This window comes from Narcine bancroftii, chromosome 3, assembly GCF_036971445.1.
Source record: "Narcine bancroftii isolate sNarBan1 chromosome 3, sNarBan1.hap1, whole genome shotgun sequence".
Classification (NCBI taxonomy): Eukaryota; Metazoa; Chordata; class Chondrichthyes; order Torpediniformes; family Narcinidae; genus Narcine; species Narcine bancroftii.
Genome location: NC_091471.1, coordinates 365,824,633 through 365,841,485, shown reverse-complemented (window position 1 = coordinate 365,841,485; position 16,853 = coordinate 365,824,633). Strand labels below are relative to the sequence as shown.

Below are 16,853 nucleotides of genomic sequence, written 5' to 3'. Positions count from 1 at the left end.
TACTAACATTGGAGTAGGTTTAAATAGCTCAGCACAACATTGTGGGCTGAAGGGCCTGGGTTACGGTATCCTATTTTCCATGAACCTAGGCTTTCTGGATACACAAGCTCGGCAGGTGCAAAGAACCTGCTTGATTTAGTGAGGCTTATCATGCTACTGATTGTCGTACATGATATCCCTATTGACCAAAAATGAGTGCAGATGTACTCTTTCAAGCAGTTATTGTGTTCATGCAATATAACTTAATGTGAGCTAAAAATTAGAATGGAAGTTTTCAAATGCACAGTTTAATTTTGTGGTCATATCTCGAAATCTCATTATTAACACTCCTTTCTCTTCATCTACCTACTTGATAGCCTTGATTCTAGAAATAAGCCTTGATACAAATATTATTGAACTAGTAACGCAGACAGGATAAGATGAAATAATTAAAGAAAATGCAATTGCAAATGCATGCTGAGTTAACTTCATTGTTCATGGAATGATAGAACTATTTCAAAACAGGAAGAGTCCATTTTAATTATTTTATTCTTTTTAATCATAAATGCTCATTATTTTAACTGTGCTGTATTCAGTAAATGTTCCTTTCAAAACTAATTTGCTGCTCACCTGTTGGTCCATAAGCAAATACTGTGGCATTGTACCCTGAAATAATCCCCTCAATCAGATCCTTGGTGGTTGAACGGTATACATCGTCCTTGAAAAGATACAAAACGTGTGAGTTCATGATAAAAATACCCTCCCCACTGAGGGCCCATAGTTGAATCTATATCGCAAGCCATCTACAGTTTATGGAATCTGCGGAATCGGGGTGGCACGGTTAGCATAGCGGTTAATGTGACGCAATTACAGCGCCAGTGCAATTCCGACGCGGTCAGTAAGGACTTTGTACCTTCTCCCAATGTCTGTGTGGGTTTCCCACCCTTCAAAACGAGGTCGATTGGGTGCAATTGGGCGGCATGGGCTCATGCGTTGAAAAGACATGTTACCGTGCTGTATGTCAAAAATAAACTCCCTAAATGGCTGCTGAACTTTCAAATGTGATAAAAACACAAAGCTGGAGAAACACAACAAATCGAACAGTGTACTTTATACAGCAAAGATAAAGATAAATAACCAATGTTTCTAGCTTGAGAAACTCTGCAAAACCTCTTTGTGAAATGCCTTTGCTCTCTGAAGGGAGTTTTGTGGGAATTTCTCTCACTGCACCCCTTCTGTAGTAACTTTATCTTTGCTACATGAAGTATGTTGCTGAGTTCTGCAGCATCGGGTTTTTACTTCAATCAGGCTGTCTGCAGACTTCCATGTATCATTTCTTCCAAATGTAATAACTCATCGCCCCTGTGAAGCACCATGAGACAACCTGAATTCACACATGCCTTTTGAAAAGTGGCATACTTATTCAGCCATCATGTTGTTTTGGTGTTTGGAGCCACATCTGCAAAGGGAAGGCAGATTTCTACCCTGTAGAGCAATTGTGACCAAGGTAGAATTGGTGTTCATCGGTATGAAACTTCATCACAGTTTATTAGCTGAAGTTTCACCACTGTCAGGACAGGATTTAAACCCAGGTCCCTGGGCTGTTATTCCAAGCCTCTTAGTTATGAATCCAAGAGCATCACTCCATCCCCCATGACCCACCGCTGTACCCCTATTGCTGAACTGAATGGCATATTAATCTATTTTATTACAGTTGATTATAATCAGCATTTTCAAATAGATTCTGAATAAGAAATTATGCAAATTTATTATTATTTTTTCATTGTGCCATCGCCATCAGTGGTTCTCAACCTTTTTCTTTCCACTCACATACCACTAAGTAATCCTTATGCCATAGATGCTTTGGATTAGTAAGGGATTGTTTAAGGTGGGATGTGGGTGGAAAGAAAAGTTTGAAAACCACTGTTTTAATTGTACCTCATTGACTCGTTTTGTGCACGGTTTCATAACTCCAAAGGTAATGGGCCAATAACAATTTTTCTCAAGCAAAATATTTCAGTCACAATTGGGTCTAGAGCAGTAGTTCTCAACCTTCCCTTCCCACTCATGGCATAGGGATTACTTAAAGTGGTATGAGTGGAAAGAAAAAGGTTGAGAACCACTGATCTACAGAATTATTGCTTATAATGTAATCTGCAGATGTTGTAATAGTTCTATTGAATCAAAACTGAAAAAGGCTTCAATAATTTAACAAATGTTGAGATAATCTTTGTTTTTCCACAAATTGCGCATTGAAGTACAATTTTTGAAATGGACATTGTCCATTGTCCAGGCAGATCTTTGGGTGGCAAGAGAAATATACATTGGCATATCAGAGCTGCAAGGGCAAAAAAAAAGGTTCTCCAACTGAAGCATGATTTGGGAGACAATTTCACTTCCATTTGATTTATGATTGTAGCTAAAAAGAATTTCTTGTGATGAGATTCAACTTGCACGAACCACTCTACTGAAACATGCAACCAGGTGGCTTCTATATCCTAGGGAACCCAGAGAAGTTGTGAATTGGGGATCAAAGGTCAGCTGAAATGTGCAACGTATAGCGTTTCTCTTCAAATGAACTGTCACAAATGTTTGTATGCGGCAAACAATATTGTGGACGGCAGTTTAACGAAGAATTGCCTTTTATGTGCTCAACAGGATGCTGTATTTGTTGTCAAGAATACTTCTACACTTAGGACAAGCTCTGCTGCAGACAATTTTGCTTCAGAAGAATAAACCTTACAATATCCTCAAGATAAAAAGGCTGAATTAATGTAGATGATTTAACAGTTTGTATTTGATGACAATAAAAAATTGATCTTGGAGAGTAAACAGCATCGTCAAACATAAGTTACCTCTCCTCATTGCCCTCACTACTTCCACAATAATTTCCAGACATAGAAAGTGAATAGAACTGCACATTTATTTTTACAGGAATAAAATATAGCTTCTGAAAACTCTGAAACAAAGCCTAGTTTCAAAAGATGTGGAAATACTCGACAGGTGAGGCAGCGTTTGTGGAGAGAAAAATAGTTACATTTCAAAGTGAAATACTGTCATGTGCTGCATAATGTCCGTTCAGGCAATGTCCAACCACATATACATCCGTGGTCCCATGAGGTTGTAAGAGTTCATAAAGTCCGATTGGAGAACTGGACATAGCGAACGCAACAGCTTCCTGCACGCAACATCTGTATCTCACGCTTCGTATACAAAGTGATTGCGTTGCCAGGCGTATAATGGTACAGTATATTTGTAACCTAAAATACCTTGCTATGTTACTGGCTTAGGTATTTACTGTTCTGTACTTTCTATCGTCATTTTAATGTGAACTTTCCCTACTTACAAATAAAAATTTTACAGTATTGTACAGTACAGGTACAGATATTTAACCCATATATTAACTTAGCAGATACATTAGCTGAAATACAGTACTGTATGTGTACAGTATCTTGGCTATTTAGTCAATACAAGTACACTAGAGTATCCTATATAGCTTTGCTCAGTTGCACAACATCCACATCACATAACTTTCTATTTCACAGAAGGTATTGTGGACGGTAAGCAACGCATGACTGCACTTTCATTCAATCTCCAGTGAAGAGATTGATGAGTTATGGAGAGAGATAGCTCAGAAACAGGCCCTTTTCTCTCCAGGTCCATGATGATTAATTTGAGCTAATTTTATGCTCCCCACATTCTCATCAACTCCCCCCAGATTCCATCTCTCACCCTCGCGTTTGCGACCATTTACAGTGGACAACTCACCCACCAATCTACACGTCGACACGCCTTTTAAATGTGGCAGGAAACTGAAGCACCCAGTGTTATAGAGTCATACTGTGTGGAAAGAGGCCTTCGGCTCAACTTGTCCAGGTGACCAAAATGTCCCACCCCCCCCCCCCCCCACCTCTTCCAAAATTTTCCACATTTTGATTAACAACAGAGTCATAAAGTGTAAGTACAACTTGGAAATTGGTGCAAAAGCAGTTCTGTATTTTATTCCACCCCATTGATCCCAAGTTGTAACTTGATCTGCAAAGCAGAGAATGTGAAACATTACAAACAGCATGGTTTTTATATCTGACAACATTTTTGAAGCCAGAAGCACACGCCTAGATATGTTTCAAGTAAAGAACACAATAAATAGAGTTGTTTCATATTTGGACCTTTCCATTTACTTTAAAAAAAATTTAACAGGCCATTCCGGCCCAAATACACCAACTAATCTACAACCCCAGTATATTTTGAAGGGTGGGAGCACCCGGAGGAAACTTGCACAGACACTGGGAGAACAGTGCTGGGTTCGACCCCAGGTCGCTGGCATTGTAATAGTGTGGCACTAACATCATTCTGAAATGTTGCATTAGCAAATGCCTCAACCCACCTTCTGCAGCCGCCTGTTCCATACACTCTTTATGGATATATTTTGGACCTGACTGCAGAGATAAGTCCCATCTCTCTGTTTTTAAAGTATTTCCATTACTCTTAATATTTCAGGAAAATCTGTGGTAGTGTATCGGGGGCAATAACTTCCTTCCCCTAAAACACAAACATCCTTTTCCAATTCCAAGGAGAGTAAATATACGCAGGTATGGATAGAGTTGGTGCAGTGGTTAGTGCAACTCCTTTACAGTGCCAGCGATCGGGATCAGACCAGGATTTGAATCCCGTGCTCTCTGTAAGGAGTTTGAATGTTCTCCCTGTGTCTGTGTGTGTTTTCTCAGTTTCCTACCACCATTCAAAAACATACCGGGGAGTAGGTTAACGGAGTGCAAATTGGGCGGCATGGACTCGTAGGCCGAAATGGCCTGTTATCATGCTGTATGTCTAAATTTATAATTTAAAAAAAATAGTTGATCCATGATTGATCCAATATTTTGAACTATATTTAGATCAGCAATTCTCAAATAGAGGCCGCAGCACATTCAAGTAAAAGCCTTAAAGCCTTTCTTTCTTTTCACCTCATGTAATATAATTTTGTTTTTTGTTTTTAATGTAGTCAGTAGGAGAGAAATACAGGAAAAAAAATGACCGCTTCTCAGGAAAAGAGGCTCATAAACATTGAGCAGAATCTTAAGGGGGCCACAGCTAAAAAAGGTTGAGAATGGCTGCTTTTGATCAGTAGTGAAGCCGTTAATTTGATAGCAGATCCTTATTTTGCCTGTACTCATTCATCTCCGAGGGATGGTGTTGGCACATTGTGTACTAGATCCTCTGACATGGATATGAGTATTAGATGACAGTGATTCTAAGTTCTTTGCAACACTTGCTCACTTTAAATGTCATTAATTACAACAAGTTGAAACAAATGTCCCACCAGTGATCCGTGTGTAGAGCTGATGTCAACGTCATAATTTCTTTATGGAAGGAGAGTACAATTGGGCACAGCATTCTAAATGACGCTCGACCAAGATCTTATTTAACAGTGAATATCTCACCTGTGTCGCAGTGTAATTGAAGGCCACGTCAAACATGTATGATTTCTCTCGAGAGCGGTTAGCTCGTAGTATGTTATCAGGATCTTCCATTGGATCCATCAGAACCACCATCTATAAAGGAGTAACGCAAATGTGTGAATAAAAGCAAATTTCCATCAAGATTTTCAAATATTTCAACCAGGAGCAACATATTGTGAAAATTGTGAGGTAATCCAATTGGGTTGGAAAAAAATAAAAAGGTGAAGGATGTTTTAAATGGAGGCCAATGTAAAGGTGCTGGTGCTCAGAGGAATTTGCATGTCATCAACATTTAAAATGTAGGTTCATCAAGCTATTAGGGCTGGCAGATGGTATTTATTATAGTTGTTGCAGATGAAAAAATTTATAGGATTAGGTTAAAAATGAGTTCATTGTCTATGTTAAAACAATGGCTGGAGGATTCTTAAAATTTTTTACCATGGCAGCAATAATCCATATTGTTCCTTTGACCACGTCACAATAGTTTATTTCGCTTAGGAAATAAAATTCCTACAAGGTGAAATCAATGCTAAAAAATACAAGAAGTCTGAAGAAACGTATTCTGGGAGCTGATTATTGTGTTATTGGATGTCCCTGGCTCTGTCTGGGACTTTTCAATCAATTATACACATTGATTATTCATGCTGTGCCTCGTATTTCCCCACAGATGTTCAACACTCGAACCTCACTCGTGCAATTTACTTCCTAGTTACTGCGTGGAAAGAAAATGAGTTTAATTTCTGTGTTAACAAACTAATATGCAGAAATCAGAAAATAAACACCCCACATCACACAACAGCATAAGCCTGCCAAATTCAAACTTAAGGTGATTTATTAATAAAAGGCAGTTCTACGCTCGGTTTTCACATTTCATCAATCACCAAGGGTCGTGGCAGGAACGATTGAAAAAGCTTTTTAAGGTAATATTTATCAAAAATAATCAGACTGAAAATAGACCACAGGAAAACAAGTGAGAACAACACTGCGAAAAATGAAAATCCGAACACACCAGATTTTATTTAGTTCTTTGGGGAAATTTTTGAAGGATCTCAAATCAGTGTCTATTTCACTGTTTTCCCCACAAACACCATTCATGAAGAGAAATGGTCTCAATTTGAGCTTGAGACACTTCCAATCAATGTACAATGCATGTTATTTCATTGCTTTAATCATGAGAAACAAAAAGAAAAATTAAATATACAAGTATCTTGCATTGAAGTGCTTGAGTTTTGCAACACTCCTGTAATAGATCCCATGTAAAAGTTGAACCCCTCCTTTTTTTGCACATTTTCCTTGTATCCCATGTTAAAATCAATCCCCCTATTTTTGGCCATCTGCCCATCCTGATTTCCCTCGCCTCTCAGCTGATCGCCCATCCGAATTCCCGACACCCTGAACGTGGACTTACCACACAGTCCCAGCCATTGAGCTCCTGACTCCTTGAACAACGTAGGTACTTACCACGGTCAAAAGTATGGCCCATGTAAAAGCCAGCTCCCCAAATTTGACCCAAAATATTGGCCCCTAAAACTCTACTGTTACACAAGTAGTTGTTTCCCTATGATTTTTTGCATTGCTGGTTTCCATGTTCCATGAAAATTATCAACATATTCATCACTTCATTATACAATGGCAAATGAGGCCAAGTGGGTTTTTCAATCCCACAAAGGAGGTCGAAGAGCTCGTTACTCTTGTGCTGCTTCCTTAAAATGGCCTCCTGAGCAAACGATGCAGTCATTTCAATAAGCTGGTCACATGGTCTCTGCACTTGGCTTCTCCAGGGCTTCTGTGTTGACTCTTCAAATGTATCTAGTAAAAGGAACATGATGTCTAAAGCCTGCTACTAGTTTCACAGTCACTTCAAATCCTGCAGGCATTTAAAGGGGCAGTCCCACAAAAATAAAATGAACTGAAAAATGGGAGTACGTCACAGTGGTTCTTGAATCACACTCCTGAATTATCTTGCCATGCATTTGTAAACAAGGGAGGAGATCAGATACAAATTAAAGGATCCTCAACAATGAATGTGATCAACTAAAGAACCATGTATTAGTGAACAACCGCAACCCTCCTTGAAAAGTTTATCTACATTTATTTCTTCTGAGAACTTTTACTGGATTCATAACAAAATTACATTAAGGAATCCAGTCCACATAAATGATTATTGTGTTAATAGACATCCAGAGGAATGAGAAAGATTATCAAAGTCCTGAAAGACTTTGATGGGTACATTCTATTTCCTCAGATATCACTGTAGCATTTGAACAATACTCTTTTTGTTATTTGGAGGTACCAAGAACAGGTCAGGCATTGACTTGAGCATACTAGCTGGTCGATTGCCAGGATTTAAAAAACAATTTTGACTACAGTGAAACTCATACAGAGAAAATTTGAACACAAAGGCATTAATCTTATTAGACCAATTACATTGTTTGTGTAAAGCAGGACCATTAGGCTTGCAGAAAATGTTAACCTATGAATAATACGTACCTATATGAAATATGTTCTTTAATCTCATTCCAAAATGATTCCAAAAACTCACAAGTCTTTCCCTAATTGGTGATGTTTAGAGCGGAAGGTTCCATGTGGGACAGATCAATTTGCCCAAAGGGCAGCAGTGTGAAAAACTGAACCAATGAACATTTTCAGGAATTGTTTACTGAATGTTCAAGTCAGTGGTTCAGCCTACCCACAAAATTTGAGTGACAGGTCTTGGCTGGAGGCTCATCCATTGAAGAGAACTACGCGAGGAGCTGCTTCAAGAAATTAGCTAACATCATACAGGACCCTCATGGTGCTGGTCACCATTTCCACTCTCTCTGCTGTCTTTGGGACAAAGGTACAGAAAGCCTGAAGTCCAGCACTAAGATTTAAGAACTGTTTCCAACAGTTATCAGCTTCTTGAACCTCCCATTTCTCCTTGAATCATAAACTACTCTGGGATTACAAAAACATTGGTTACCCTTTACTTCCTCTGGATGCTGTGTGGCCTACTGAGATCCTCCACTGCAGGATATTGCCCGGACAAAGATGTCTACAACCACAGATCAAAATAACAAAAATAAGGGACATGCCAGCCGGGACTGAAAAGAGGAGAGATTTCTTCAGTCAAAGGATGGGGAATATTTGAAAACCCTGACTCCAGAGAAGGGTGAAGACTTGGTCACTGACTGCATTCAAACCAGAGATCATTAGATTTCTGCTTTCATGGGATAAAGGAAATGCTTGAGCTAGAAAATCGACCAGCATCTTGTTGAACGATGTAGGAGTTCAAGCGACTGAATGTCCTTCTCCTGTTCTAATTTACATTCTTAAAACAAAACAAGAGCAGCTTTTAGAAACCATTAACATTTGCTAACTTCTAAGGCACCAAATGCAGATGGTTTGCAGAAATATTATTATTCAGTTAGGAGAAAGGGGATGAGCAACAGAATGGAATTAAAATGATCTAATTTTAACGATCTGCCTGAAATGGATGTTCCTCTTTGTCCTTGTGCAGCTGTGATGCTAATATAAAACACAGCTGGATAATTTCAGCATCATAGCCCATAGTTCCTTACATTAGTCACTTCCTCAGCAGGTTACTGGAATAATGATGAGTTGTTACATCACTGCTCATAACTAGGCCAATACTTACAAAATATGCCAGCATGCAAATATTTCTACTTCAAATGATTTGATTTACATTAAAATACAATGAGGAAGTGAACAAACATCACCTTGAGGAATCATAACGTATTTACAAATCAGTGCTCCCTGCAAAATTCATTTTATATTAAAATGATTTTTATTGATTATGTTCAACCCTTCCCCTTCCACCTCTACCTTAAAAATCATTGAACAGATATAACAATTTAGCACAAATTCCATCTCTTACAATTTGACATATGACCGTCATTAAAATCCAATTAGTTTCATACAAGGTGCCCCTTTGTGCCAAAGAACAAAGGGAAAAGCAAGGAGAGAAAGTGCAGCATTGATGGAATTGCTCATGGGAGGTCATGCTCGAAAAAACCAACTGAAACAGCTGCGGCTGTAAGCGGCCCACATTACGTTACAACTGTGACCAGGCAACTTTCCTTGGAGGGCAAAGTAGACAACATAAGAATGAGTTTCAGAGATATTCTTAACAAAATGAAGGGGCTTGCCAGCTTCAAATCTAAGCCACATCAGAGTTTGTCTTGAGGTGCCCAAATAGTAAATCCCCAACTTCAACAGGCACAGAATTCAGTAGATGACTGCATTATTTTATGCCATTGTTCATTTGAAAGAATAGGAAGTAAATTATAATGAAATTTAAAATTAAAATGTATCTCACATTTTTAGCATTCATATATGTACGTTTATTCCTGAATTTACAAAAACAAAGTGTGAGTTGTAGGTTAATTAGCCACTGCAAATTGCCCCCACTGTGTGGATTGGGGTTAGGGCTGTTGATGGAAATTTGAAAAATTACATTGATTAAAGTAGGATGACTGTAAAAATCGATACTGTATATATGTGTGCAAAAATTGATCCCATGTAATAGTTGACCCCCCCCCATAAATTTTACCCTAAAATCAATCCACAAAAGTCAACTATTACACGAGTATATAACGTGGTACTTAATTGTTCATTGCAGATTATTTGAGCCAAAGGGTCTCTTTCTTTCTTCAACTCTACAGCATTTAGACTCTTAATAAGATCAGTTAAATGGGAAATGACAACAGTGACTCGAGCCACTTGCGGTCACAAACTACTATACTTTCTGAACCAGAACATTGCAAGTTGTCCTTTGACTGGAGGCACAGAACAGAGCTCCCCAGCATTCCTGGCTGACAGTTCTATGGTAGTTGCAATCATACACACAAAATCAAAACCGAGAATTCTTGTGACTGACATCTTGGACTGGAAACTTTAACCTCTCAGTAGGTATCTCTCACTTAGTGTGTGAGACAAAATCTTTCCAAATTTAAAATATCACGATAGGTTTTTGAGAGCAACAAACATAATTACTCAGTTTCTCCTACATTTGAATGTGTTCTGAGTCCATTTAGTATTACAGATCTTTTAGCATTTGGATTGCCGCTGAAAACAAATATCTATTTGTCAGCAGGACTAAGTCACTAAGTATGCGATGCACTGGAACCAATTCTTACATTCCTTTACTACACCAATCACTGTGCTTTATTCAACGCTGTCTACGACATCCAGATTATTGGCTACAAAAATCATCCATTATTATGATGTGAACAATTCATACTCCCAGGGCTACTCTTGAAGTCTGTCTGTGTCTGAGGCACCATTACGTTTCTGTTCTCATCAAAACACTATTGACTGACTTGATCCTGAGCTTGTTCCACTGTTTATATAGAGTTACCCCATTTGCCTTGCTTTAACTTTGCATTAATAACATGTTCAGAATCAGAATTTATTGTCATGAACAGGTCATGAAACTTGCTATTTTGTAGCAGGCGTCAACAGTGCAAAATATTACACTTAAATATAAATAAATTAGTGCAAAAAGAAGAGAAAGTGAGGCACTGTTCGTAGTTCGTTGTCCGTTCAGAAATCTGATGGCAGAGGGGGAGAAGTTGTCCTTGTGCCACTGGCCTTGTCCTGAATCTCCTTCCTGTTGGTAGCAGTGCAAAGAGAGTGTTGAGGATCCTTGAGGAGAGAGGGTGCTTTCTTAAGACATCGCCTCTTGTAATGTCCTCAATGGAGGTGGAGACTGCTGCCTATAATGGCGCAAGCCGAATTCACAACTCTAGTTTTTTCTTGTCCTGTGCATTGACACCTCCATACCATGTTGTTGAAATAGTCTGGGTGCTTTTTCTATCTGTTACACACTGCAGCCACTCTGCATGGGCTTGGGAATGATTTACACATTGACATCTAGCACGGTAACGGGTCCATGCCACCCAATTGACCTACACCCTTGGTACATTTTGAACAGTGGGAAGAAACCAGACACAAGCAGACATGGAGAACATACAAACAGCACCCGATGTGAACCCAGGTTACACTAACTGTGCCACCCTAATATTTGGGGTGGAAACGTGCTCAAAAGCTGACAACTTAAAAATATTACAAACTGAAAAGCAGCTCTCAGTGTTGTGTATTGGCTATTGTTTTGGAGTTAGCGTTGCCAGGTTTAGTGCAATGCAGTGAGGTGCTGCAGACTTCTTTGGGAGATGATCCACAATTTGCTTTCTCCTGAACTACTCCATAGTTGGTTGCCTGGAGACTCAATGGTTTAATGAAGTTGCATCTGTCAAGCTCCATCCTCAAGCTGTTCAATCATTTGCTGGTATGCCATTTGGAACTGGAGCCAGATGCTCACATTTGCTCATTCCATTTTACAGAGGTTTGCTCTGACTGATCTCGACAATCAAGGCAATTTGCACATTGATGGATAAAACGGTGTTTCTCATTGAGGAGTGACAGTGTGTTGTTGGCTGCAGCTCAGACAGCAGATGATAATTGGCCTCAGTCTTGGGCATGCTGGATGTTGCTGCCAGCCAATTCCCTTCTGTGCTTCACATGGGATACAGGCAGGGGCCTGGGGTGGCTTTTGGACAGCATGTTGCATTTGCCTGTGGACATTTCTCTCCAGGACACTCCAGTGTATCTAACTAGAGCAACTATGTTCAGCCTGAGTAAATCCTATTGATAAGGAAACAATAGATTCAGTGTGTTTAATATGTTTAACATGTACTTCATGTTGCACTCCAAGAAGCACACGGTACTTCACAAATCAATCAACTAATGCCAATGGCATGAAAACCACAATGACCGGAGCTAATGGATTTGTTGCAGCCTTCATCCGCCTTCACAGCCGTTGAGTTCGAAGTAACTTCGTCCGCTGTTCCACTGTTGAGGTCTTGGTTGGTTTGTTCTTTGTCAGGGACCTCACCCTCAACCTTGCCACCATGGGTGACACTACAAGGAGCATAGCTCCAGTTGGCATCACTCTCGGGATCTCAGGACCACACAAGCTTCTCCACCATGACAAGGTGACAATCCGTAGAGAAGATACAGTGTGTATTAGGATGTCAGTCTATTTCTGTGGATACCCAGCTCTGACTTATTCTTGCAGCTATAGAATTCATGATACTGGGAGAGTATCCACAAGATATTGATGGTGGGGACCTTAGCAATAATGTCCTTGAACATCAAGGGTAGGTGGTTGGACCTTTTTTGTTGGTGATGATAACTGCATGGGATTTTTGTGGCATTACATCCAGGCCTGAACGTTGGCTAGATCTTACTGCCCTTAGGCACTGATTGGTTAATTTGCTCGAAAGTTGTGGATGGAATTGTACAATCATCAGGAAATATCACCACTTCTAATTTTATTAGGGAAGGGAGAACATGCTGATCAGTAGCCACCTGTCAAGCCCAACATGCTCTGAATTACAGAGCTTTAATTATAGTTGATACAAAAACCTTAATGTGACAGAGCTTTTCAGAAGAACAGAATTTCAAGGGTTCAACAGAGACATGATCATAACGCACTTTTTCTTCAATTCAATTGTAGAGGAAAATATAGTTTTGGAATTTCTACATGAGTATAATCACATGCAGTAAGAATGCAATTTCTCCAATTCTTTCTCCTGAAGGTTTGATCTCATTTGTAAAATAATGAAAGAGTCATGGTTGAGGAGCTGTAAGATTTATACCTTCATAAAATTATGCCACCTCTCCACATTAAAACTAATCATGAGGACTTGACAACTGGCAAAATAATGGCCACAGAATTCTAATGTTCTAAATGAACAATCGAATCAACCTTCTAGACATTATGGGAGAATTTAATTTTGAAACCACAGTTTTATCTCAGTGAGCAAAAAAATAGTGGGGTTGCGTAAAGTCAGCTGGATTCAAATCAGTGTGCAGTTATCATAGATAAAAAAAAAAGCATTGGTGTCGCAAGAGGTTTCACTTTTACCATAGTGATAAAAGGTGGAAACCTTACATGGCTTAAAAGCAGATTCTACAGTTCTACCTTTTTACATCAATTATTTCTTTGTTGACAGAAAGTTCAGCCAATAATAATTTTAAAAATGAATTTTAAAATTATTTGGCCTTGCAAGACAAGTCTTAATTCCAAGTATTTCCTCAGTATTAATGACTGGTGGTGCCTAAACCACAGATCTGCAGCATGGCTTGATTCAGTCTTAACAAATATGTTCATCAGTATCAGAATGTATAATCAGCGATGTCCAAATTAATTTTGTCAGGACTGATATGCTGCTAGTTCCATTACCTTTCCATCCTATTCAAAAAATGGTGAACAAATTCAATCCAGCTTGTTCCTTCCCAATCAGTCTACCTTCACAGTTATGGGAAGTGTAGTCATTTATTCTCCAATAACCTGATTACAGTCGCCAAGTTGCCAGGATTACTTCGCTCCACATTTCACCGCAGAATGGTCCAAATACTAGGACGAAAGAAACTACAAAATAGAGTTGAGATGCGAGTGAGACACCTGTTTGAGTGCCGTCGAGATGCCTGATAAAACTGAACTTTATAGGCAGATTGGAGAAACTAATGTAGTTATTGGAGTCATGCCTCATACAAAAGGAAGGTTGTTGCGATTATTGAAGGTGAATCATTACAGGTCCAGAACAACAGTTCAGGAGTTCCTCAAGCATCTTCAACTGCTACAACAATGTTCTCTTTTTTCAATACAAGTTGGAGTTGTTTACTGATGATTACATTGTAGTCAATTTCATTTCAGCCAATACCCACCCTCATACAAGAACCTGGCAACATTTGGGCACAGAGAAATGCAAAAGCTGCAGATGCGGGAATCTTAAAGATACAGAGCTTTGCTGGAGGATCTCAGCAGATCGAACAGCAACCATGGGTAGCAATGGTCAGTCAACATTTCGATAAGAACCACTAAAGGGTGCTGACGCGTAACATTGTCTATTTCTATCCACGGATACTGTCTGACCTGCTGAGTCCCTCCAGCACTTCTTTGTTTGCTCCACATTCAGACATATTTGGCAAGAAATATTTGTGCTATGGAACTATTCAAAGAGCCAGAGGGCCTGTTTCCCTGCTGTATAAGAAAAATAAAATAAACTGGCAAATGAAGCATTTTATTCGATACAGAGTATCTTACCCCTCCCCCACCAACTAGTTTTTTTCCCTCTTCAACTCTCCCACCTACATTCACGTAAGACCTCTGACCTGTTAGCCTGTTCTCTTTCCCCTGCCTCTTCCTCCTTTCTCTCCTCTCCCACCCTGCCTTTTTATTCAAGCGGCCGCCTGCTTTTTGCTCTTGACAAAGGGGTCAGGCCCGAAATGTTGGTTATCCTTTCCTTCCTATCGATACTGTGTGACCAGCTGCCTTTCTCCAGCACTTTTGTGTATTGCACTATAACCTCAGCGTCTCAAGACATTCCTGGTTAAATCCTACTATCCTTCTGTGGTGCGCTGTTTGACAGAATCAGACACACACAAGGTAAAGACTGAACAACAGGCTTTAATCCACAAAGACCTCCACAGAGCCAGGCTGGCTGTGGCTGCAGCAACTCTGTGTGAGGTGGGCGCAGGCTTATATCCCGGAGGGTGATTGACACCCGACCAGGAGGGGCTTGATCCATTCAGGCCGACTGATTGGCAGCCGGCCAGGTGTTGTCCTGTCCCCTTATACTCCTGCAGGTACAGAGGTTGCCTCCTACAGGAGGCCAGTGGTGGACCACCACATCTTCACATATCACAGACCACTTTGATATAAAAGCAACATTATGCAGACAGTGGGAATCTGCATATTAAATCTACGAATACTGGAAATGGTGAGAATGTCACTTCTGCCTGATGAAGCATTTCACTGGGATTGCATCAACAGGAGTTTCACCAGAAATTAATTTGAACTACAGTTAATGCTGTATTAGAATAGAAGGGAATCAATGTTAGGTGCAGAAAAGATCCTAAAAATGGCAAATAAGAACAGCCATCAGATAGCACTGAGTGCTAATCTGGATGGCACTGTGGAGTATATAGGTGAACTTGCAGATAGTGCCTTAATTTAATATCTTAGGATTTTCCCTGGTATATATTCAGAAGCCTGTATTAGAAGAAGACATCGAATAACCTTTAGTCCATTGTTCTGGGACGTTTATCAAAGACAGAATGGAACAGCAAGAAATTTTACACCTAACATCTCTAACAAGGCAGTTCTTTCTCAATTTCAGAACAAGAGAATAAGAGCGACTGGAGGCTACATAATCTCCCAATCAAAATGTTCAATACTTGTTTTAAGGACAACTTGAAGAGATCAGAGTTACAGCAATGGGTATAGTCGTGTGAATATTCAATCTCACATCTGGCAACAAATTCACCTCACATATATTTTTGAAAAGAAAGTGCCACAAATAAGCTACCAGAAGTAAATTAGTCATGTTCTTTCTGCACACATGAAATCATTTATAATTAGAATATGAAACGACGGTGATGAGGCCATGGCACAGCAGGAGAGGTTAATCTGCTAACAGAGGAAATCCAGTATGCACAGTTTAGGTCTCACAAGAGCTCCAGATGCCACCTGGAAACTGGAAACTACTCACACACAATCCGCCCACTTCTATTGTCCGAAAAACAAACTTCAGTTTGCCATATGGTCTGGCGCATAAATGTAACACATTAGCATCATCTGAAATAATGGCTATTGGTTGTGGCAGGTAATCAACAGACCACAGTTTAAAGCTCGATAATCTGTAAAAAAAATCCATTATTGCGATTATCTTTTCTATTCACTCAACCTTGAGGGTTCTACAAAGATTAAAGCAGTGATAATATATTTATTATTCCAGACAAAAAAATGATGTGAACTAGTAATTAAAATAATAAAGGCTATTACTTATTTTATTTAATACATGTAATCCATAAAATGTACTGTTCATGGGCATAATGAAATAAAAGCCGACAACAGACATAATTGGAGTGAATTTGATGAAAACCTAATCTGTTTGCCCAGCAAGCATTTTGGGAGAGAGACAATCTAACTTCAAGAAAGATGATGGAAAGTTGAATCTGAATTTTCATACATGTAGCAACTTTAAAATAATAAGAACAGATGACCCCTGGCAATCATTCTTGCCAAGTGTCAGTTTGGCTTCACTTCCATCAAAAGAGTCTTCAGTGACCTCACAAACTATAGCCACTGGTGAGCTTTTTTTGTGATTACATCAACATGCAAGTTCCAGGCCAGCTGAATTCTTCCAGTATTCTCGAGTTTTACCACAGTCATAGCATCAGACGAAGGGTGGGGGCAATACGGTGGGGGGGAAGGTTGGGAAGGGGACCCTTACTAAGGAGGGTTAAGCTAGTGGAGTTGTTCTATTGAACCGGTGTGGACTTAAAGGGCCGACATGGCCTGTTTCTGCTCCGTAAACAGTTATATGGTTAAAGTATGGACAAAAG

General features: G+C 39.6%; 1 protein-coding gene across 3 annotated transcripts in view; it reads right to left on the bottom strand.

Moving 5' to 3' along the window:
- The window catches only part of kif19 (kinesin family member 19), a 116,962-nt gene that overhangs the window by 48,694 nt on the left and 51,415 nt on the right, over positions 1-16,853 (bottom strand). For all 3 annotated transcript variants that reach the window (XM_069930179.1, XM_069930180.1, XM_069930181.1), the window contains exons 3-4: positions 5,421-5,531; positions 610-697 (exon numbers count right to left, since the gene is read on the bottom strand). In XM_069930179.1, the coding sequence (XP_069786280.1) occupies positions 610-697; positions 5,421-5,531 (199 nt within the window). The remainder of the gene's footprint in view (positions 1-609; positions 698-5,420; positions 5,532-16,853) is intronic.